Source organism: Notolabrus celidotus, chromosome 1 (assembly GCF_009762535.1).
Source record: "Notolabrus celidotus isolate fNotCel1 chromosome 1, fNotCel1.pri, whole genome shotgun sequence".
Lineage (NCBI taxonomy): Eukaryota > Metazoa > Chordata > Actinopteri > Labriformes > Labridae > Notolabrus > Notolabrus celidotus.
In genome coordinates, this window is record NC_048272.1 from 3,602,649 (window position 1) to 3,625,124 (window position 22,476).

General features: G+C 37.9%; 2 protein-coding genes across 4 annotated transcripts; both read left to right on the forward strand.

The window, feature by feature from the left end:
- The first annotated feature begins 926 nt into the window (after positions 1–926).
- stx16 (syntaxin 16) lies at positions 927–13,491 on the forward strand. 3 transcript variants are annotated; one of them, XM_034690991.1, is made up of 9 exons: positions 927–1,423; positions 5,532–5,543; positions 5,657–5,764; positions 6,673–6,813; positions 8,831–8,993; positions 9,127–9,215; positions 9,626–9,769; positions 11,760–11,840; positions 12,012–13,491. In XM_034690991.1, exons 1-9 carry the CDS (start codon positions 1,298–1,300, stop codon positions 12,111–12,113), a joined length of 966 nt encoding a protein of 321 aa, XP_034546882.1. In that variant the 5' UTR covers positions 927–1,297; the 3' UTR covers positions 12,114–13,491. The 3 variants fall into 3 exon arrangements, with proteins under 3 accessions (XP_034546882.1, XP_034546884.1, XP_034546883.1); XM_034690992.1 differs by having other exon boundaries at positions 928–1,378; XM_034690993.1 differs by lacking the exon at positions 5,532–5,543 and having other exon boundaries at positions 927–1,378.
- Positions 13,492–16,839: 3,348 nt separating this feature from the next.
- Positions 16,840–21,423, forward strand: LOC117817320 (EEF1A lysine methyltransferase 3-like). The gene is made up of 3 exons (XM_034689966.1): positions 16,840–17,163; positions 17,264–17,375; positions 20,867–21,423. Exons 1-3 carry the CDS (start codon positions 17,002–17,004, stop codon positions 21,253–21,255), a joined length of 663 nt encoding a protein of 220 aa, XP_034545857.1. The 5' UTR covers positions 16,840–17,001; the 3' UTR covers positions 21,256–21,423.
- The last annotated feature ends 1,053 nt before the right edge of the window (positions 21,424–22,476 follow it).

Sequence of the window (22,476 nt, forward strand, 5' to 3'; positions counted from 1 at the left end):
AAGAGGAGACTGTTCAGCTAAACGTAGGAAGACTGCATTTGGACAGTCTGCATTTTCAGTCAGAGCAGCAGGAAAATGGAACTCAATTCTTACCCACATTAGAGACTGTACAAGCCTCAGTGTTTTTAAAAGTACACTGAAATTATGGCTCAAGGAAAAAGAATTATGTGCTCATCTGAATGCATCAAATTAGAGACAATGAAATGTAATTTTAAATGTGTTGTTATTAGTGATGGACTGTGTTGAGTAGCCTATGTATTGTTTTAAATGCTAGTATGTTTTTTTTTATCGTTTGTATTGTACATTTGTTTACATCTTCCTGCCCAGGGACCACAGATGAAAATTAGCTTATAGCTAACTCTGGCTTGACAGTTGTTTTTTTTTGCATTGCCCCTGTCAAATAAACTAATAAATAATAAAAAAATATTTTGAGTAAGTTTCTGGACTTATATGGAGAAGACGGAGAAGATCCAAGATGGAGCCACTGACGGTCGCCCTGGTACTGCGCTCACTTGTACACAACTGTGTCTACTGTGGACTCTATCAGGTTCCTGGGATCCACTATGTCCTGGGACCTGAGGTGGACCTCCCACATAGACACAATCAGGAAAAAGGTCCAGCAGAGGATGTAAATATACAATGCAACAATTCTCCAAGCAGAATTCCATATTTCTATTTTTTTTATTATTTAACTACTATTTTTATAATGTAAAAACTACCTCACCACTGCACTATTATCATATTATTTTAGCCTGTACATATTAGTCATGCCTATTTGGTGTTCTTTTGTATTTATAGCTGATGTTATTGTTATTTTTTTTTTTTTGTATGTCTTATTCTTATGCCTTGTACAGTACAAAGAGAGCACAGTTTTGTCTCCTCCTGCCGAAACAGTAGGTGTCGATAATGAGCTTAGATGCAGTTGACAGCAGCAGTAATTGAGTAGTAGAAGAAGAAGCAGGAGTCTACGCAGGTGTTTACGTTTTCGTACTTCCGTAGCTACCAAAGCGGAGTAACGTTCATCCATCTACCTTTGAATCCAGTCATTTGAGAAGGGATACTCGGTCATGTTTCACGTTTCTAATATAAGCATTGGAGATGCTTGACAGATAGATTTTGACTCAGTCGTTTGCCGTCCAGTGTATGCGCTGTTTCTCGATCCTTCATCGCAGGAGAAGCTAAAGGCTAAAGCTGGCGGTGTGTTAGCTGCGGGTCAGCGGCATTGGACATAATTTAATAACTCGTCGCCTGATCCGCATTTAGTCCAGTGTTACTTTAGATCTCTAACAAGGCAGTCATGGCCACTAGGCGACTGACCGATGCCTTCTTGTTAATGCGGAACAATGCAATCCAAAACCGGCAGATATTGGCAGAGCAAGTGAGTACATACGACCCCCGTCTGAGTACACGTAGCAATGCTGCGGTGAGTGGTCTGCATCGTTTTGACATTTTAATGTGTGTGTTTTCATTTAGCCAGTGCTAGCTAGACAAGTGTGTTTAAGTAGCTGCTAGTGATTGTTCGAGAGAGACGATGTTTTTCAGTTTGGAGTAGTTACACCTCAGGGTTGAGAAATGTGAGCCAGTGAGGTGATGGAGGAGGATGAAAAAAGGTGTGCAGGAATATTTATTGATTTTAATTCTAAACAGAAACATGTAATAACTGGACTTAAGTTAGCTGAATGGCAATCTGCATGCTATAAAATAAATGTAGGGTTTGTCAAAGTTAAAGCATGATTAATTATCCCCTCTAGTTTTAAAGTGTGCTGTGGTTTGAATACAGTATATCATCCATTGTAAATCAATTTCTGTTTGTAGATTGTAATTGATGGTTCCACTAGAATAAAGCTGGTTTAGCACTGTAACCCAACCAGTAAATTATTCAGGTTTTTGGGGGTGGTTGTCACAAAAATTACAAGTTATTATTCAACTATTATTGAGATATGGGAAAACTTACCCTGCCTTCCAGAAACCTCAGTGATCCTTGGGACCAGAGCCATCATGAAAACCAGGAATGCAGTTTTCCTGTGAAACTTGTAGTCTTACATGTTGCTTTAATGAGTGATGCATTTTTCTCACTTTGGATTCCCTGATACACATTTCAGTTCCTCAACTTCAGATGTATGGGGTGCCGTTTGTAAAGTTGTGCACACTGAAAATAACAACAATTCTCCACATTTAGCTCCAAAACATCATAAAAAAGTGAAGTTTTAAAAGTCACTTTTTTAAAATCGCATTTAGAGGAATATTTGTGATTTTTTTCATTTTAATTTTGTTGTGAAAAATATATAAAATTAAAATTTTGTTAAATCCAAATGCTAAATATAAATATAAATGTTAAATCTAAATCTAAATGTTAAATCTAAATCTAAATGTTCAATGATAAATCTAAATGTTCAACGATAAATCTAAATGTTCAACGATACATCTAAATCTAAATCTAAAGGTTAAATATGAAATATAAATGTTAAATATAAATGTTAAATGTTGCTCTGCGATCCTAAATATTTAGCTGATATGCAGCAGTGTGAATTTGCATATCAGCTAAATATTTATGATCGCAGAGCAACATTTAAAATTTAAATTTAACATTTATATTTATATTTAACATTTAGATTTATCGTTTAACATTTAGATTTAACATTTAGATTTAACATTTAGATTTAACATTTAGATTTAGATTTAGAATTTAGATTTATCGTTGAACATTTATATTTCACATTTAACATTTAGATTTATATTCAACATTTAGATTTATCGTTGAATTTTTGGATTTAACATTTAGATTTAGATTTAACATTTAGATTTCACATTTAGATTTATCGTTGAACATTTATATTTATATTTAGCATTTATATTTATATTGAACAATTAGATTTAAGACTTAGCATTTAGATTTATCGTTGAACATTTAGATTTAACATTTATATTCATATTTAGCATTTAGATTTATCGTTGAACATTTAGATTTCACATTTAACATTTAGATTTATATTCAACATTTAGATTTATCGTTGAACATTTAGATTTAGATTTATCGTTGAACATTTAGATTTCACATTTAACATTTAGATTTATATTTCACATTTAGATTTATCGTTGAAAATTTAGATTTAGATTTAACATTTTTATTTAGATTTAGCATTTGGATTTAACAATGATTTTAACTTAATATTTTTAATTAAAGTTGAAGAAGATCACAAATATTCCTCTAAATGTGTTAAAAAAAATGTTTCATGTTTATGATGTTTTGGAGCTAAAGGTTGGAGAAATGTTGCTGTTATTTTCAGTGTGCACAACTTTACAAACGGCGCCCCATACAGATACACAACAGCGACTTTACTGTGTGAAAAATAACATTTTGCACCAGACCCTGTCATTCCACCAAAGTCTAAACAGTGGGGCTGCCCCCTGTGGCAGAATGACATTCCCTTGCCTTTCTGTATAACGTGGCTAGTGTGGGGGCAGACATGGTTGTAGCAGATTGGAAAATATCACATATACAACAAATAATTTACTTTCAGTATTTTCTGAAGTATGGATTCACCCCTAAATGAAAGTCCTGCCATTGATAATTCAGTTTATTCAGTTTACAATATCAAAAACAAACAGATTCCCCTTACTCTCTCTGACATCTCTTAAAAGCTTGAGCATGAGCACTCCTGCTGTGTTTGTGCTGGAGTTCACTTTATGTCTCCAGTCGAGGAGGCCAGGTGCAGGATACAAAGCACAGCAAGCAGGTGGAGGGTGTGTGTGACCGTTCACACACAGATGGGAACATTTCAATAAGCCAACTCGTGGATGTTGTTCCAGGCACACTCAGACATATTCAGCTTTGCAGGATGTCACTTAATGTTGAGCTGTTTCTCTTCTGCATTTCTTAAAATATCCTGATAATTTCTGCACCAAGCAGAGCGATCAATGACTCCCCCTTAGTCTCAGGATGTTTTCCTCTGATACACGTAACTTGGAAATGTAGATCTGTCAGTATCACTGACAAATCAGAACGCTTTAACTTGCCAAGTGAAGACATGAAAAAGGCTGCAGCTCCTGGAAGCACACTGTCTGTTGGTGCATCTCTCTGTGAGTGGTGGTGTCACATCCACCCATCAGGAGTGTCAGCATCTACTGTATTGATAAGGGAAAACAATTTGAAGCCCTCGTCTCTAGAGCTGTGAACATTTAGCAAAAAAATGAGTCATGCCCGACAGAGTAGCTGCTGTGTTCAGCAAATGAAGTGCTCAAACATTGTCTGCTATTTGACCTACTGAGAGCAAACACAAGACCCATTCATTGCTCAGTCACCTGCAGTTAAACTGGAAGCTCATCAGTTCTTCGGTTTCAGCTCTACATCATCATCATCGGTAGCAGAGCTTAGATTTACTGGATTTGTCCAACAGGCCTCAGTTGTGCTGCATAATTAGTTTGGCCTTCTTAAAGTAATTCCTTTTCATAAAGAAAAATATATTCTTTCATAAAACTGTCATTTCTCAGTAAACCTGCACAGCCTGTCTCCTCTTACCAAGTTCCCACTCTCTCAAAAAGTTGTCCTTCAATTCTTTGTGGACACTTCTTAAACTGTTTGGAATACCAAACATAATGTGTCACATGTAGCTGAAATTTAGATTTAAAATGTTGCATGCAAAAATGTTTACGTCTTATTGTCTGGCTTGTGTTGCAAAGTGTTTTTTCAGTGTATATTTGTTCCTGTAATCCTTGTGTCATGCTTCTTCCATAAATGCTATATTATTTTATTGTAACATTCCTTTTCTTTAAACCAATTTTACATGAATAATTTGGTTCCACCCCACTGTTGAAACATCATGTATGAATTGTTAATTAACTGGTTATTATAGAGCCGTCAAGCTAACAAAGTGAAAACTGAGAAATACAACACAAGTGTTTTATTTCATTTTACAGCAGAGCAATCATGATGCTCCCACAGATCCAAAGACTTGAATATGTTTGCACTTTTAAAAGAAATGACACAAATAAAATGTCTTTGATTGCCACCAGAAGATACACATTAGTTATATTGAATCAGCTGTACACTTAGGTTTAAAATAATGGACCTGAACTTTAACAGAAAGCAGCAAGACCTTTATCTACTGACACCAAGCGGCAACCTCCGGTCTAAAAATATGAGTCAATGTGGAAGTGTTCCAGCTCTTTTAAATCCTCTGAAACAAATCATATCTTTGTGGGAATCTTTCAAGTGATCATGACTCTGGACTATTTCTTCTCTTCTTTCACTCACTTCAATTAAAAGTGGATACAACTTTAAACTGAGGGCAAACAATAAATTAACTGGAAGATACTCACTTCTTTTTTTTCTTTTTACCTCTGCTTTACAGTTATGTTCATTATCACTTCAAATGCCTTTATTGTTGGTGGGACTGAATCACAGGAACATTTTTGATTAGGTAGTAAGTGCTGATTTTCTGGGGCTCACTTTCTGTTACTTTTGTCTTTCTCTCTTCTTTTCTTTGTTCTCTGTTGGATGGGACCACTCTGCTATCTTCAAATCCCATTAGGAGCTCGATGAGGTACTGCTGTTTCTCTTTGTTGGAGTATTCATTAGAATGCATTAAGTGCTTCACCACCAGATTAAACAGTCGTTTAAATATAAAAAGTTTTAATGATGTAATTTGTTTTGAAGTTGGCTGATGACCGGATGGCACTGGTGTCCGGGATTAGCCTGGATCCTGAAGCTGCCATTGGAGTCACCAAGAAACTGCCTCCTAAATGGATAGAGGGAGTCGACGAGGTAAAAAAAACACTTTGAATATTATTCCTGCAAAACATACCATAACCACATCTTTCTCAAATTCTTCACCTTTAACTTGGTTGGTTGATGGCGTCCATCACAGGGTTACTCTTTTAAGCAGTTGCAGCTCGCATCAGATACAAAACTCTAATCCTCACTTACAAAGCAGTAACCAAAACCGCTTCAGTTTACCTGAACCCCTCATCCAGGTCTACTGCCCTTCTCGCCCGCTACGCTCAGCCTCTGAAAAGCGCCTAGTGCTTCCAGCACACAAGGCCTCAAAATCACTAGCTGGACTCTTCTCTTCTGTTGTCCCTAAATGGTGGAATGAATTGTCCAACTCCATTCGATCTGCAGAGTCCCTCTCTACGTTCAAAAGACAGCTAAAGACCCAGCTCTTTAGGAAGCACTATGCACTTAGCTAGACTGTTCTCCACTGTTGTCCCCAGTGGCAGATCATGTCTTCCAGCTACAGTTGACTCACACTGTCCTGCTCTACTCTGGGAATCTGTGTTCAGCTCTGGAGTGACCCAGCACTTGGTACTTTGGTCATTATTGTGGTGATGTTAATTGTTGATGATGATAATGGAAGGTCTTAAATGGTTTGGTTGCTTCATTGTAGATGTTCCTTATTTTACAAAAAAAAAATAATCCTTACTTACTTTGGTGCATTGCCTTTACACTGCTTGGCCGTACCTGCACCCAAATGAACTTGAAGCACTTTGTTACTCGTACTGATCTTGTTTCCTCTTGTCTAGATCTTTGCTTGTGTTGTTCTTGTTCTCATATGTACGTCGCTTTGGATAAAAGCGTCTGCTAAATGACATTGTAACTTGTTAACTTTGTCTGTTTCTGTTTGTAAGTTTTCTACACAATGTGACCTCTTGCCTTCATGTTTTTCCCTTCAGATCCAGTATGAAATCACACGGGTGCGGCAGAAGATGAAGGAACTGGCGATACTTCATGACAAGCACATGAATCGTCCAACTCTTGATGACAGTAGTGAAGAGGAGCACGCAATAGAAATCACTACTCAAGAGATTACACAGGTACAGTTGTTTACCAGTGTAGTATTTAAGATACATGGCAAGGCAGATAAAGGGAAAGATAAGTATATACCAAGCGGCAACCTCCGGTCTCAAACGGTGAAGCCCATGAGGAAGTGTTATAAACTGGAATACATCGAGAATCCGCTTGAGGCTGGCTGCAGAAACAACGGAAACCACATAGACACCAATTCAAAAAAGGCGATCTTTGCAGCATTAATAAACATGTTTACAGCATGGTTCAAAAAACGGCTTGGCTCTACGTAGCTCATTTCTCTATTGGCACACACTGTACGGATTTTTTTTCTAACGCAACAGTTCAGAAGATATTAAGATAACAAGTTTTTCCTTGATGAGGACATGACTGACTTGACTCCCGGTCGGGAACACATAGCTGTTGGCTAGGAGGCTCAAACTACGCCCCTTTACGTCACACTTTGCCTGGTTGAGTTCCTCATTTCCAATATGGCTGCCGCCGTCGATTGGCTTCAAAACAGCGCTCAGGAACAGATGGGTGACGTCACGGATACTACGTCTATATTTTATACAGTCTATGGTATTTACTCATTTACTGTTAAAAACAGATGTATGACATCAGTATGTGAGTGCATTTTGGCTACTAAAGTGCAGCAGAGTACAATAGTTTCTCTAGCTACAAAAGAGGAAAACCACCAAAAATCACAAATGCTACCTCATCAAACTGATTTTGACAAGTAGGTAGAGGACATTAGCAAGTGGTCAAATATCAAATTTTCGTGCCTCTATTATTTAGTTGCAACCAGAATGTAAACCCCTTTTTTCTATCACCACAAACATTGGTAATTGGGCTCAGAATTTCAGCAGGTATTGTTGTTTGTTTGTAGTCAAAACCTGATTGAACTGAAGATGGATACAGTCAAGATGTTTGATAGCTTGCAGCCACACACACGGCTAGTGTTTTGGTGTAAATGGTGACTTTCAGCTGAATCACTCACAGAGGCCTGCAGTTCTTCATTAAAGCAAAACCTAATGAGTAATTTATGACATTATAATAAGAAGAACAGTGATCTATTCACAAGGACTCTTTTTGTGTTTCAACAGCTGCTGTAACCATGACATCCACTTAGTCATTCAGCCGAAAGCGTCCATCACAGGGTCACTCTTTAAACCAAAACACTAGTTTCTTTAAAGCGGTCGTGATTCTGACTTAATCCTGTAGAAATTGAGTCCACGGTTTGAATATTGATTCTGACAACCAGCCACCCAACAACCAGACATTTTGGTGCTGGTAATAATTTTAGATCAGTGTTTAAAGCTTGTTTACTCATTACTCCATTGCCAATATGCGTTTGCACCATTTTATTTATCAAAGTTATATTTTTGCCTTTTATCAATCAATCAAGCTTTATTTGTATAGCGCCAAATCACAACAAACTTTATCTCAAGACGCTTTTACAAACATAGGAGGTCTAGACCACTCTATGTCAAATTATGAACAGAGACCCAACTTCAAGACAGGGTAAGACTCAGTCTGACCCCACCTTAATCCATCATGAGCATTGCACATCGCAGTATTTAGCTATTTACAGTGGCGAGGACAAACTTCCTTTTAACAGGCAGAAACCTCAGGCAGAACCAGACTCATGTTAGACAGCCATCATGCCTCGACTGAGTTGGGTCTTGAAAGAGGGATAGAGGGGAGTAAGAGAGAGAGGTGATACCCTTTATTGATTGGACAGCTGAAGAGAGACAGAAAATGTTGGGGGCAGAGATTGGGGTAAAACATGCAGCAAATGGTCGCGGCCACGAGTTGAACCGGCGACCTCTGCAACGAGGACTATAGCCTCTGTATAAGGGGCGCCATTAGACCGCTAGGCCACCGGCACCCTGTATTTGCATTATTTTAATGTCTGGTGTAGACTGTAAACAGGTTTAGTAATCGTCTGTACTCTGATAGACTGAGATAGTGAATAAAGACACATCTGAAATGAAACTAGAAACTTGTCTCTGCTTGTTAGTGCAATTGTTCCCTTTGTTGCAGATGTTCCATCGATGCCAGCGAGCAGTTACAAGTCTGCAGGCTCGTTGTGGCCACTGCACAGAGCAAGAGGAAAGACTACTAAGAAATGTGGTCTCATCGCTGGCACAGAGTCTGCAGGAGCTGTCCACCAATTTCAGATACACACAGTCCGGCTACTTAAAACGTGAGAACTTGCAAGTCCTCTTCTTGATTTTCTGTCATCAAGGTTTTAGCTCAGACTGCATGTCTCTGTGCGCTTCGTATGTTTGGTATTTTTCCCATGTTATCAGTGCATCATGTTGTTGTTTACATTCCAGGTATGAAGAACCGCGAAGAGAGATCAAAGCACTTTTTTGACTCTGGGCCCCTTATGGAAGAGGATGAAGATTTAGCTGTATATGACAAGGTGACTGACTTAAAAAACAAAAAAAAAGATGATAAAAAATGTTTAGTTTGATATAATGTCCTAGTTTTACATTAATAATAAAGCCATTCAAATGCTGTTGAAATATACAGAATTTATCAGTGAGATTTCTGGAAGACTTTTTTTATGTACTATGTTTTTAAACTTTTGTCATTTTAGAAATACGTTGAAAACTTGAGGCTAAGAAAGTTTAACAACCAACACAGGAAATATTGTTAGTACAGATTTTTAGAGGGCAACACAGTCAGTCCAAATGGACTTCTTTATGCCTCTGTAATCAGTGTTTTTTTAATTTAAATAAACAAAGCATCTGCTCAGACTTTGTGCATTCAGAATTATTATTGTCTCATCATAAAATCAACCACTTTAATTTTTCCTTTACTTTCTTTCAGGGGTTCACAGATGACCAGCTGATGCTCGTGGAGGAGAACACAGTTATGGTTGAGGAACGAGAGAGGGAGATCCGTCAAATAGTTCAGTCCATCTCAGATCTGAATGAGATATTCAGAGACTTGGCTGGAATGGTGGTTGAACAGGTATTTAAATATATCATCAGCTGCTTGCACACAGAAATAAACAGCTTATGATATAATCCCTGTCACTGTGACACCTTTTTATCTTCTACATACTCTACTACTCTACGATACTTATTAGTTGCACTTTTTGTACCAATAAAGTTGGAATGGAAACAATTACATTCTCAAAAATCCAAGATTGTCATGCTGCAGCAAACAGCCAGTCTCTCCAGGATTTCACTGGACTTTTTTGTGATTGTTGCGGCCCTAAAAGCCTGATTTTGCGACAGCTTTTTGAAAAAATTGCGGTGAAAGTTGCAATTTTTTGTTTCTTTTTTCAAGTAAATACGCGAAATTATAGTTGTTTTTAGAAAACATTCTTGATGTGGCCACTGTTACTGTATTTTGATTCTCTTGATTCACAGAAAAATGCCATGAAAGGACTGTATTGCACATTTACGACAGTCCTTGAATGCACCTGCAGTGACAGAGGCACTGGACAGTCAGTCAGTTCACGGCACTCTGAAATGCATCTGCATCTTTCAACAAGGAGTTTATCAAAACTTACTAAATGTGTCTGATGTATCACCAAACTGGATTAAATCAAGCTGTAGACGGGAGCTTTTCGCGGTAATGGCGGCAACAACGTCAAACATTAAATAGTAAACAGACGTCCCCCGGTTGTGTCTTTGTCACTAACGCACACCGGGGGGTAAAAATCATCGATGAAGATAAGACAGATTCATGTAGGTGGGAGAGCTGGTTCATAAAGCACACCTGCTGCAGGTAGAGACCAAGCTAACACTGTGCCCCTCAGCTAATAAGGCAAGGCAAGACAAGGCAGCTTTATTGGTATAGCACATTTCATACACGAGGGCAACTCAATGTGCTTTACATTAAAACATTAAAAGCATTGGAGACATTCAGACAAGCATAAAAGAACATAATTAAAATGACAAATATAATAAAACAGAAAAGAAAAGGAAAATTAGAAATATATTAAAAATTACATTAAAATTTTAATTTGAAGTGAGTTAAATGAGCTAAGATAGGAAGGCAGTGGCAAATAAAGAAGTCTTAATCTTTGATTTAAAAGAGGTGAGAGTTGGAGCAGACCTACAGCTTCCAGGGAGTGTGTTCCAGATATGTGGTGCATAATGACTAAACGCTGCTTCACCATGTTTCGTTCTGAGTCTTGGGACTGAAAGCAGACCAGTACCTGATAACCTCAGAGGTCGAAGTGGTTCATAAAGTAGCAGCAGATCAGCAATGTATTTTGGGCCTAAAACATTCAGTGCTTTATAAACCATCAGCAGGATTTTAAAGTCTATTCTCTGACAGACAGGAAGCCAGTGTAGAGATCTAAGAACTGGAGTGATGTGGTCTACTTTCTTGGTCCTTGTTAGGACTCGAGCAGCAGCATTCTGTATGAGCTGCAGCCGTCTGATGGACTTTTTAGGGAGTCCTGTAAAGACCCCGTTACAGTAGTCTAGTCTGCTAAAGATAAATGAATGGACGAGTTTTTCTGCATCCTGCTGAGACATGAGTCCTTTAATCCTTGATATATTCTTAAGGTGATAGTAGGCTGACTTTGTAATTGTCTTAATGTGGCTGCTGAAATTAAGGTCTGAGTCTAAGATTACACCAAGGTTTCTGGCTTGGTTTGAACATTTAATCTGTGCAGATTGGAGCTGAGCAGTAACCTTTAACCTTTCTTCCTTGGCTCCAAAAACAATCACTAATAACTCTAGTATCTATAAATTTAAAAAAAAAGTGTCATCGTCACTTGTCCTGCCTGCTGTCCTCGCTTTACACCCGTTCTCCATGCGTGTTTTACTGTTGAAAAGTGCCAGTCAAGTGGAAGGAAGTGAAATTGATGACGAAACTGATGACGTACAGGGGTGAAATCTCAACTTCCTGGATGGACTGAACAGCTGCATACAATGTTACCTTTGTTTAAAATCTACAGGTATAAGCGTAACCAATTGCTAAATGTATCCTCTTCATTTAGGGCACAGTTCTGGACAGAATTGACTTCAATGTGGAGCAGGCTTGTGTTAAAACAGAAGACGGACTTAAGCAGTTACAGAAGGTAAATGCACGTTGCTCATGTCCTCATACATACTTTTAATTCTGTGACTGGTGCCATTTTTACATCAGTTTCTGCACAATAAGATAAATTCTGTTAAATTGAGTCTTTGTTTCTTGAAATGTAAGTGAAATGCACTACATGACTAAAATGTTTTTCTAATCTTCTTTGCAGGCTGAACAGTATCAGAAGAAAAACAGAAAGATGCTGGTCATTTTGATCTTATTTGTCATAGTCATTGTTCTAATTATTATTCTTTTTGGAACAAAGTTTTAATAATGCATTCCTCTAGCTTTTGTTTGTCTGTGTGGGTGTTTGTTGTGCAACTGTGTGGACTTGGACTTGGTCTCAGTTCTACTGAAAACAAAAGCTGACTGCCTGTCATACCCACCAGGAAACAAAGAAAAAGAAATCATCTCTTTACAGGTGCACTTTGGTCCGTGTGGGAGTCTTCAGTTCTGTTATGAAGTAATTAACAATCAGTTTGAGCGATGTGCTATTTTATCAAGTGCAACACACCCAGTTTGCAAAGACTGTGGAAAAGGCTCATCAAACAAGATTATGTTAAAGTATGTGTCTTAACTAAAGAAAACATTGTGTAGTGTGTGAAAATGGACTCACTATGTTTAAATGCTGATGCAGAGATCAGTCTTCTTAAACTCAAAGCACGAATTGTGACACTTGATGTGTGACGATTCATTGCTTCTGTCCAATATCATCACAAACGTTTTGTTTTTGTGTGGAAGCTTTGACAAAAACTAATGTTTGTGAAAGAGAAATATGCATCTCAATGTAACATTCATGTCCTTGGTCAGTATTTTACCCTGAGAGAGTAACAATTTTCATTAGGACAGTACCAGTCAGAAATAGAATAGTCATGAATTACCAAATCTATTCCTTCAAATCAAGGACCACTTTTTTATTACTTTAATCCACAATGTATAGATTGTTATAACTCCACTGTTGGCCTGGGGAGGATGAAATCAATCATCTAATGAGTCATTCAATATAATGTGACCTGCTGCACTTCTTCATCAAGTGCTCCTTTTTTAAAAACATTTAATTGTTTTGTTTTACATGGTCCTTGCATAAAGTGCTACCTTTTTTGAACTCTTGCAGTTTGCACATTGAGGCCTGAGGGGGAAGGTGGTTGTGTTATGGATGTAATACTACTGTCATCTGTATGATGAAAAGATTTATTTATTTTTCAAAAATGTCAAATAATCAAGAGGTTCTGAGACATTCTGTCCCAGGCAGAATTACTGTATGATGAGTAAAGAGTGTCTTTAGTCCATATTCAATAGTTATTGTCCCCTCCACTGAGAAAACTGTGATGTAGTCCAACACAAGAAGACGTACAAAGACAGAATTATGTTTCTTTATCATATCGGACACATTACACTAAAGTTGGCTGTGCTGGAAATTCTTTTTATGTTGTTGTGTTCTATCAAGACTGATAAGCTGAAGTGATGAAGAGCTTTCCTAAATATATCCGTACTCCAATCTACACTTAATACGCTCGGTAAATCATCTGTGTCATTGATGTGAAGTTGTGTGTGAAAACAGTTTATGTCCAAGTGGTACACTTTAAAGTTTTGATTCAAAACTAAACGGATGAGGAGACAGCGTTTTTTTAAATAAACCTGAAACATGATGGTGTTTTGTGTTTTCAATTGCAGCACTGATGCATGATACATACAGCTGAAAGAAAATATTGGTAATAAATCACATGAAATATTATATAGAATAGAATGTTCTATAAGGTATATTCAGGTGTCTAGCAGATAGAATTATAAAAATCACATAAACCAAGTTATTCAGGTGTCTGTCAGCTCATCTCCCATTGGCTAGAGAGTTCTGAACCCTAATGGCTGCAGGGATGAATGATTTTCTGTATCTCTCAGTCCTGCAATGCAGAGAGATGAGCCGTCCACTGCTGCTGCTGTTTCTCTGGTCCACAAAGAAGTTGTGAAGTGGATGATCTGTGTAATTTAGAATGGCCTCTATCTTATGTGTGCATCTCTCCACCACAACCCCCAGTGAGGCCAACCTGGTTACAATCACAGTGCCAGCACTTTTCACTAGTTTGTCCAGTCGCCTCGCATCCTTGTGTTTTATACTGCTTCCCCAGCAGACTGCAGCATAGAATAACACACTTGCCACCACAGACTGATAAAACATCTGCAGCATCTCTCTGCAGATGTCTAAGGATCTGAGCCTCCTTAAGAAAAAGAGGCAGCTCTGCCCCTTCCTGTAGAGTGCAGGTTGTCCAGGTGTACACCTAGATATTTGTAGGGTGGCACCACCTTGATGTCCACCCCTTGAATGTTAACTAGCTGATGGCAGAGCCTGGATCTTTGGAAATCTACTATCATTTATCATTTATGATGGACTCTGAAGAAGTAATTATAACAAACATCTATATTCCTGCTCCTCAAAGGTACTGACTTGCTACTTTTCTCTCATTGTAATGAAATATTGTTCACTTTTCAACTATGTAACAAAGTGAGCAATTTGAAGATGTCACCTATGACTTGTGATTTTTTTAAACTAAAGTGAATGTTTTACTAAATGAATTTGATAAGTAAACAATTAATTAATTGACCAAATAATTCTAAATTACAGGCTTACTCACAAATTAGCGTACATAAGATAATGTGGAAATGTATTTTTCTGTTATAACTATCAAGACGGGGAAATAAAGATTTACTTAATTATAGTGACGTAAAAACAGAACTACTTTTATGCCTGTTTTCACCATTTAAAACTCCATTAGCACATAAAGCTGCAAAGTAACAGCAATGCCCCAGTGACAAAATCTGAGATTTACAAATATAGAAAGGGATTATGTGTGAAAAGGCCAGGAATTATTCGTTTTCAGGGAACTGATTTAAACCAGCTTTATCTGATTATTTCAAGAACATGAGTTCAAGAATGCACCAGTCTGTTATCATGTGGCCCATTTGACAGTACATGGTCAGCCACATGCGGCGCCGTTTGTAAAGTTGTGCACACTGAAAATAACATTTCTCCACATTTAGCTTTAAAACGTCATAAAAATGAAGTGAATTTTTTAAAGTCACTTTCTTTTATCACATTAGAGGAATATTTGTGATCTTCTTCACATTTAATTTTGTTGTGAAATATTTATTAAGTTAAAATTTTGTTAAATCCAAATGCTAAATATAAATCTAAATGTTCAACGATAAATCTAAATGTTAAATCTGAATGTTAAATGTTGCGCAGTGATCCTAAATATTTAACTGATATGCGGCAGTGTGAATTTGCATATCGGCTAAATATTTAGGATCGCAGAGCAACATTTAACATTTAGATTTAACATTTAGATTTATATCTAACATTTAGATTTAATATTTAGATTTAAATTTAACATTTAGATTTATCATTGAACATTTAGATTTATCGTTGAACATTTAGATTTAGATTTAGCATTTGGATTTAACAAAATTTAAACTTAAAATATTTTTCACAACAAAATTAAATGTGAAGATCACAAATATGCCTCTAAATGTGATAAAAAAGTGACTTTTAAAAATTCACTATAAACAGTGCCCCCATACAGTCCAGCAACCTGTAACCTGACTCAAAATAAAAATGTAAAAGTTTAGCCTTGAATTTACAGCTCTATTCCACAACACCTAAACGAACAATATGAGTTATTACTAGACATTATACCTTTTACATAGAATGTGTATGCAGTATTTCTCTCGTTCGCGATCTAAAATTGCACTCAAATCAAAAGCCGAAGTCCTTACTTGTCAACTCTTGTTAGCTGACTGTTCAGCTTAAGAAACAATTGGTTAACTACTTAGAAAACGTGCTTTAGGTGGTGGGTCGCAACTATCTAGTCAAAGCGTTGGGACAGAGTAGTACCATAGACCAGGGGTTCCCTAACTTTTCAGCCTGTGACCCCCAAAATATAGGTGCCAAAGATCTTGAGACCCCCCACTGGCCCTCAAAGTGATTTAATGTGGCTTCATTTAGCAGAAAATTAGCCTACCTACCTACAGTATATGAGCATGTCACTGTGTTGTGCCTTTATGAATGAATCTACTGCTGCTGATGCTTTTGATAATTAACTGTTCACTAACCCTAAACTTAAGAGTCATGTGGCAAAAAGAAAAGGCAGAAAACTCATTACATTTTCTATTTTCAAGGTTTTATTTCAAGTTTAGCTCCTATTTTAGTCCATATTTTTCACTATAAATGGACAAAATGTAGTATTTTTAGATAACTTTTGTCATTCAACTTTTTTTGTTTTGCATTTTTTTCAGTATTTATTTGTCCACCACATGTTAACAAATTATATATAATTAAACAAAACCAACAAAGAGAAGAAAAAATAAAAAATACAATAATAATAATAAAATAATAATAATAATTAACAGTACAAACAAAAAGGAAGATAAACATGAGAAAACAAGGAAAATAAACAAAAAAATAATAATTAAAAAATAATAATTAAAGCTGCTGTGAGGAACTTTTGATTTATATCAATTTTGGCACCCCATTGTGGACAAAGTGATACCTCTTATTTCTTGTTCTGTACATGCAAAAGTAGTGTTTTCAACAAAAACCTCACCCTGCTGTCTTTTAACAGACAGATTTATCACTCAATGTGATTATTTGCCATGAAAACAGCTAAAAAAGGGAGTTTCTAAAGCCAAATGTCAATCATGTGGTCTGACACCTACCCCCTCTGAGTGGTTTAAGGTATTAAAAATGACAACAGAGAAGGCATAAGTGTTGTTGTTTATGGTTTTGTTTGCTTTTGAAGGTCATAAAGAGGCATCAGTGTTGGTTTCAGTCTGTTTCTCAGCTGGTGAAAAACTCCTCATAGTGCCTTTAAAAAAAAAAAAAAAACATTCTGGAGGACATCTCACGACCCCCCATTTGTGTCTCGCGACCCCCCAGGGGATCCAGACCCACACTTTGGGAACCCCTGCCATAGACTGTATGAGTAGTACTTATAAGGTAGTACTCTTCAGTCATTTGGGTCGGGCTACCATTGCCCAGCTAACAGCTAACATTGACCCGGATACTAATGTTCAGTCGTACAGTGTGTGCCTCTGCCTCTGCGCGTGTCTGTGAACGGTGCTGGCTCTTCATATCGATAAAGCGTGCTTGATTTAATTCATAAGACATGATTTTTGATGGGGAAGAAAACGACCCTTTCCCTGTAGAGGATTGCCTTTTTGCCGAAACCTTTTGTCAGGACACTGTTTACAGTTTATGCGGGCAGGACCTGAAGATAAGACAGGTGTTTGGGGGAAACCTCGGCGTGGCTGCCCCGGTGTGGGAATCTGTAAGGACCCAGCCTAATTTAGGTTTATGCTATGAACATATCTATCCCCACTGTGTCAGTGTGACATTTAACTAATAAACATGTTTGATTGTGTTGACAGGCGTTACAGTTGTGTTGTTACTTTGAAGAGCAGTCGTTGGAGTTAAGAGGAAAGCGCATAATTGAGCTGGGAGCAGGGACCGGTGTGGTCGGTATTTTGGCAGCACGCATGGGTATGTTATTATTACGCCCTTTATTTGTATCTACACTGAGGAGTATTCATTACACATGGGGTTTATGGCTCTTTGAAGGGAACCGGATCTTGAGGAGCCGTTTCTTTCAAAGAGCCGTTCAAAAGACTGGCTCTTTGGCTCATTGATATATTTATTTATTTTTTAGAAGTCAACCAGGGGTAACTCGTTTTTATTAAGGAAACAATCACAGGTAGCAGTTATAAGATAAGATGTGGATCAAACTTACACATCCCACCAATATATATACTCTATTAGTGGGAATTATTCTGAAATACTGATTATAATTTAATTTGGCTTTGTAAACATTCCATAAGATGGTGCCATATCCCAGTGCTTCAACAGTGAGATCACTATTTTGAATTTTCCCTCACCTAAAAAAAACTTTGTGGCACTATAAAAACTACACAGGCTACAGATGACTTCCATGCAAAACAACTTTGTGTGTTCCACACAAGAACGTTTTAACAATACAGAAATATAGTTCAGTTTAGTTTAGTTTAGTTTATTTATTATTCATCCTGTCGTGCACCATAAAGGTGCCCAGCTCCTGCCCTTACAAGACACTACAAAAACAAAACAAAATAGGAGCAACAACATAAGAAGAAAAAGAAGAAAGAAGAGAAGTTACAATACTGCACATGTCCAACAATGACCTAAAGTAATTCAAAAGCACAGTGGTACACTTCAGACATTTGACAGTGACAACAACTAAAATATAAAAATAATAAATAAGAATAAATATATATTTATTTAAAAAATATGAAAACAACTAGAACAAAAATTAGGACATTATAAAAATGTGAATGCAAAATTGTACTACCCCACCTGGTTTCTCTACCATAGACTGTAAAATAAATGGACGTAGTAGCCGTGACGTCACCCATCTGTTTCTGAAGCGCTGTTTTGAGGCCAGGCGGCGGCAGCCATATTGCTGCTGTCGAGTGATTGTGATGTAAAGAGGCGGGCTTTGAGCCTCCTAGCTAACAGCTGCAGTGTTCCCGCCTGTCAATCAAGTCAGCTGTGCCTCTCATTGGAAGACTAGTAATCTAAATATCTTCAAAATTGCCGCATTATAAATAAATTCACCCCTCGTACAGTGTGTGCCGATCGAGAAATGAGCTATCCAGACTACACTCGTATTTTGTACCAGGCTGTAAACATGTTTATTTCTGCTGTAAAGATCGTCTTTTTTGAATTGGTGTGTATGTGGTTTCCGGTACTTCTGGAGCCAGCCTCAAGAGGATCCTCAATGAACTGCAGTTTTTAGCACTTCTGCATTTGATTCATATTTTTGATCGGGAACTTGGTTTCTACACCTGAACTGCTTCACAAACAGGAGCTCAGCTTCTTGAGCTAGTTGTTTTTTATATAAATATAAATTTATTATTATTTATTCTTATTATTTTTTTTTCTGTATTGTTAAAATGTTCTTGTGGGGTGCTGGTGGCCTAGTGGTCTAAGCGCCTCACGTTTAGAGGCTACAGTCCTCGTCGCAGAGGTCGCTGGTTCGACTCCCGGCTGATCAACTATTTCCTGCATGTCGTCACCCACTCTCTACTCCCCACATTTCCAGTCTATCTTCAACTGTCCTGTCATTAAAGGCAAAAATGCAAAAAAACATAACTTAAAAAAAAAATAAAAAATAAAAAAATGTTCTTGTGTTGAAAATGTTACAGTAAAGTTGTTTTGCATGGAAGTTATCTGTAGCCTGCGTAGTTTTTATAGTGCCACAAAGTTTTTTTTTTAGGTGAGGGAAAATTCAAAATAGTGATCTCACTGTTGAAGCATGGGGATATGGCACCATCTTATGGAATGTTTACAAAGCCAAATTAAATTATAATCAATATTTCAGAATAATTCCCACCAATAGAGTATATATATTGGTGGGATGTGTAAGTTTGAATTATTCTGATCCACTCGAATCCACATCAAAACAATGTAAACAATTACAAAGTGTAGACAATAAGTGTGAACACAAAAGACTCATGGGGCACGCTGGTGACACGTGAAGGCAGCGTGGGCAATCTGCATATAAAAATGGCTCCCATATGAACGGCTCGCAACTGCGAATCGGTTCTCATCGTTCACTGAAAAGAGCCGTTCAAAAGACTGACTCGTTTGGGAACGTCACATCTCTAGCATTCATACCAACTACATGTGCTGCTGAACATTTAGAGGCACTTTAATGCAGCTGTTGAAGCAGGTGATGCTCCTACAGTGTCACTGTTGTAAACCTCTAACAGTCTCTCATTAAGCAATTTTTGAAAATGTAAAGTAATTTTGTGTTTTATGGGTGTAGCATATATCTGTAAATAAGACATTTGATGTGTAAAACAATATGGTTGAAGACTTTCATCATCAACCGATTTGAATCAGTCTCTAAAGACTCTTCAGCTAGTTCAAAACGCCGCAGCTCGAGTATTGACTAGAACTAGGAAGGGAGGGCACATCTCTCCAGTGTTAGCTTCTCTACATTGGCTCCCAATAAAATCTAGAATAGAATTTAAAATCCTTCTTTTAACCTACAAAGCACTTAAAAATCAGGCACCCTCATATCTTAAAGAGCTCATAGTGCCCTATTACCCCTCTAGAACTCTACGCTCCCAACATGCAGACCTGCTAGTTATACCTAAAATCTCTAAAAGTAGTATGGGAGGTAGAACCTTCAGTTATCAGGCCCCTCTCTTTTGGAATCATCTACAAGTCAGGGAGGCAGATACCCTCTCCACTATTAAGAGTAGGCTTAAAACTTTCCTTTTTGATAAAGCTTATAGTTAGAGCTGGCTCAGGCTTGGACCAGCTTTTGTTATGCTGCTATAGGCCTAGACTGCCGGGGGAACTGGCGCACTGACACACTGGGATCCTAGCTCACCCCCTTCCCCCCATCACTTACTTTAACTCTGCCTGTCCCATTGAAAGTTACTAACCATAGACCTTTCTGGAGTCCCTGAGCTCCATTGTCTCGTAGATTCCTCCAGCTGATACGGACGATCTGGACTCCAGCAGCAACAGCTTCTACTACTAGTCTCATCACTATCACCTCTCTCTCTTACTCCCCCTCTATCTGTCTTTTCAGACCCAACTCGGTCGAGGCATGATGGCTGTCTAACATGAGTCTGGTTCTACTCAAGGTTTCTGCCTGTTAAAAGGAAGTTTTTCCTCACCACTGTAACTAGCTAAATACTGCGATGTGCAATGCTCATGATGGATTAAGGTGGGGTCAGACTGAGTCTTACCCTGTCTTGAAGTTGGGTCTCTGTTCATAATTTGACATAGAGTGGTCTAGACCTCCTATGTTTGTAAAAGCGTCTTAAGATAACGTTTGTTGTGATTTGGCGCTATACAAATAAAGGTTGATTGATTGATTGATTGATTGATTGATTGATTGATTGATTGATTGATTGATTGATTGATTGATTGATTGATTGATTGATTGATTGATTGATTGATTGATTGATTTATCTTTTCAGGTGCAGTGGTGACGCTCACAGACCTTCCTTTGGTTCTCCCTCAACTTCAGTCGAACATCTCTGCAAACATGCCACCCAGTGGTTGGCCTAACACCTATCCAACAGTCCTCCCTCTATCCTGGGGTGAGGACCAAATGAACTTCCCCTCTGACTGGGATCTGGTCCTTGGTGCAGACATCGTTTACCTCTCGGAGACTTACCCTCTGCTTGTAGAAACACTGGCTCATCTGTGCCAGAGTGGGAGCCTGGTATATTTGTCATCTAAAATGAGGAAAGAGCATGGGACTCAAAGATTCTATGAAGACTATTTGCCTGGCAAGTTTAATGTGGAGCTTGTGCACCATGATGAAATACAAAACATTAATATATACAGAGCATCTCTAAAGTAAGACTCCCAACAGAGGGAACAACCGACCACAATCCTGAGACATGATTGGTTTATGTGCTGAGACCAGTTATGACTGATTTATTTGGTGCATTTGTAAGAGTATGAAGAGTTTGCATTGTTTGAGATGCACTTAAAAGAGGGATGTTGATTAATAGTTTCTTGGGGTTTATTTTTGTGTTTCGTATTTATTTGTTTACCTTGCAAGTTATGTTTTAATTAAGTAATCTGTAATATCCTATTTATATCTCATTTATATTTTCCAATACAACAAAAAGGTATGTATATGGAATACATGTGTTTATGTGACAAAAATATATACAGTATCTTACAAAAGTGAGTACACCCCTCACATTTCTTCTAAAGCTGATGCACAAAAAAGCCCGCAAACAGTTTGCTAAAGCAGACTAAGGACATGGATTACTGGAACCATGTCTTGTGGTCTGATGAGACCAAGATAAACTTATTTGGTTCAGATGATGTCAAGCGTGTGTGGCGGCGCCCAGGTGAGGAGTACAAAGACAAGTGTGTCTTGCCTACAGTCAAGCATGGTGGTGGGAGTGTCATGGTCTGGGGCTGCATGGGTCCTGCAAGTGCTTGCACACTACATGTTACATCCACCCAACACATTCATGCACTGCTGGCTGTACCACTCGATGAAATTTGGGGTTCTGTGTCTTGCCCAACAACACTTGAACATGTGGAACATGGGAGCTGTGATCGGACCTCCAACCTGAGAGACTGAGAGAAGACTGACTCGACCCCTGAGCCACATCAGCCCTGTTAAGTTTGTTTTAACTTGTCTCTTTTGGTCTTCTGACTGGTTTTAGGTGGGTGGGACTGTGCTGAAAAAGGTGACTCTCACTCTGCTCAGTGTTGTCACATTTCAACGACAGTGTGATTAAATTGTAGGGATTGTATGATTTTCTGCCTGGCCAAATGAGCACAGAGTCCCATAAGTGAGTTTGAGGTAAGATTAATAAATAAAACCTTTAGCCCCCCAAAAAATGTCTAAACATATATTGTTTCTCATTTCGTAATGAATATGTAATTTTATGGAAAATGTTTTGAGGGATTTCATATCAGGTTGCCCATACCCACTAGGTCAGGGGTTCCCAAAGTGTGGGTCGGGACACCCTGAGGGGTTGCAAGACACAAATGGAGGATCGTGAGATGTCTTCCAGAATGTTTTATTTTTTAAGTTCTCTAAAAATAGTACATTTTA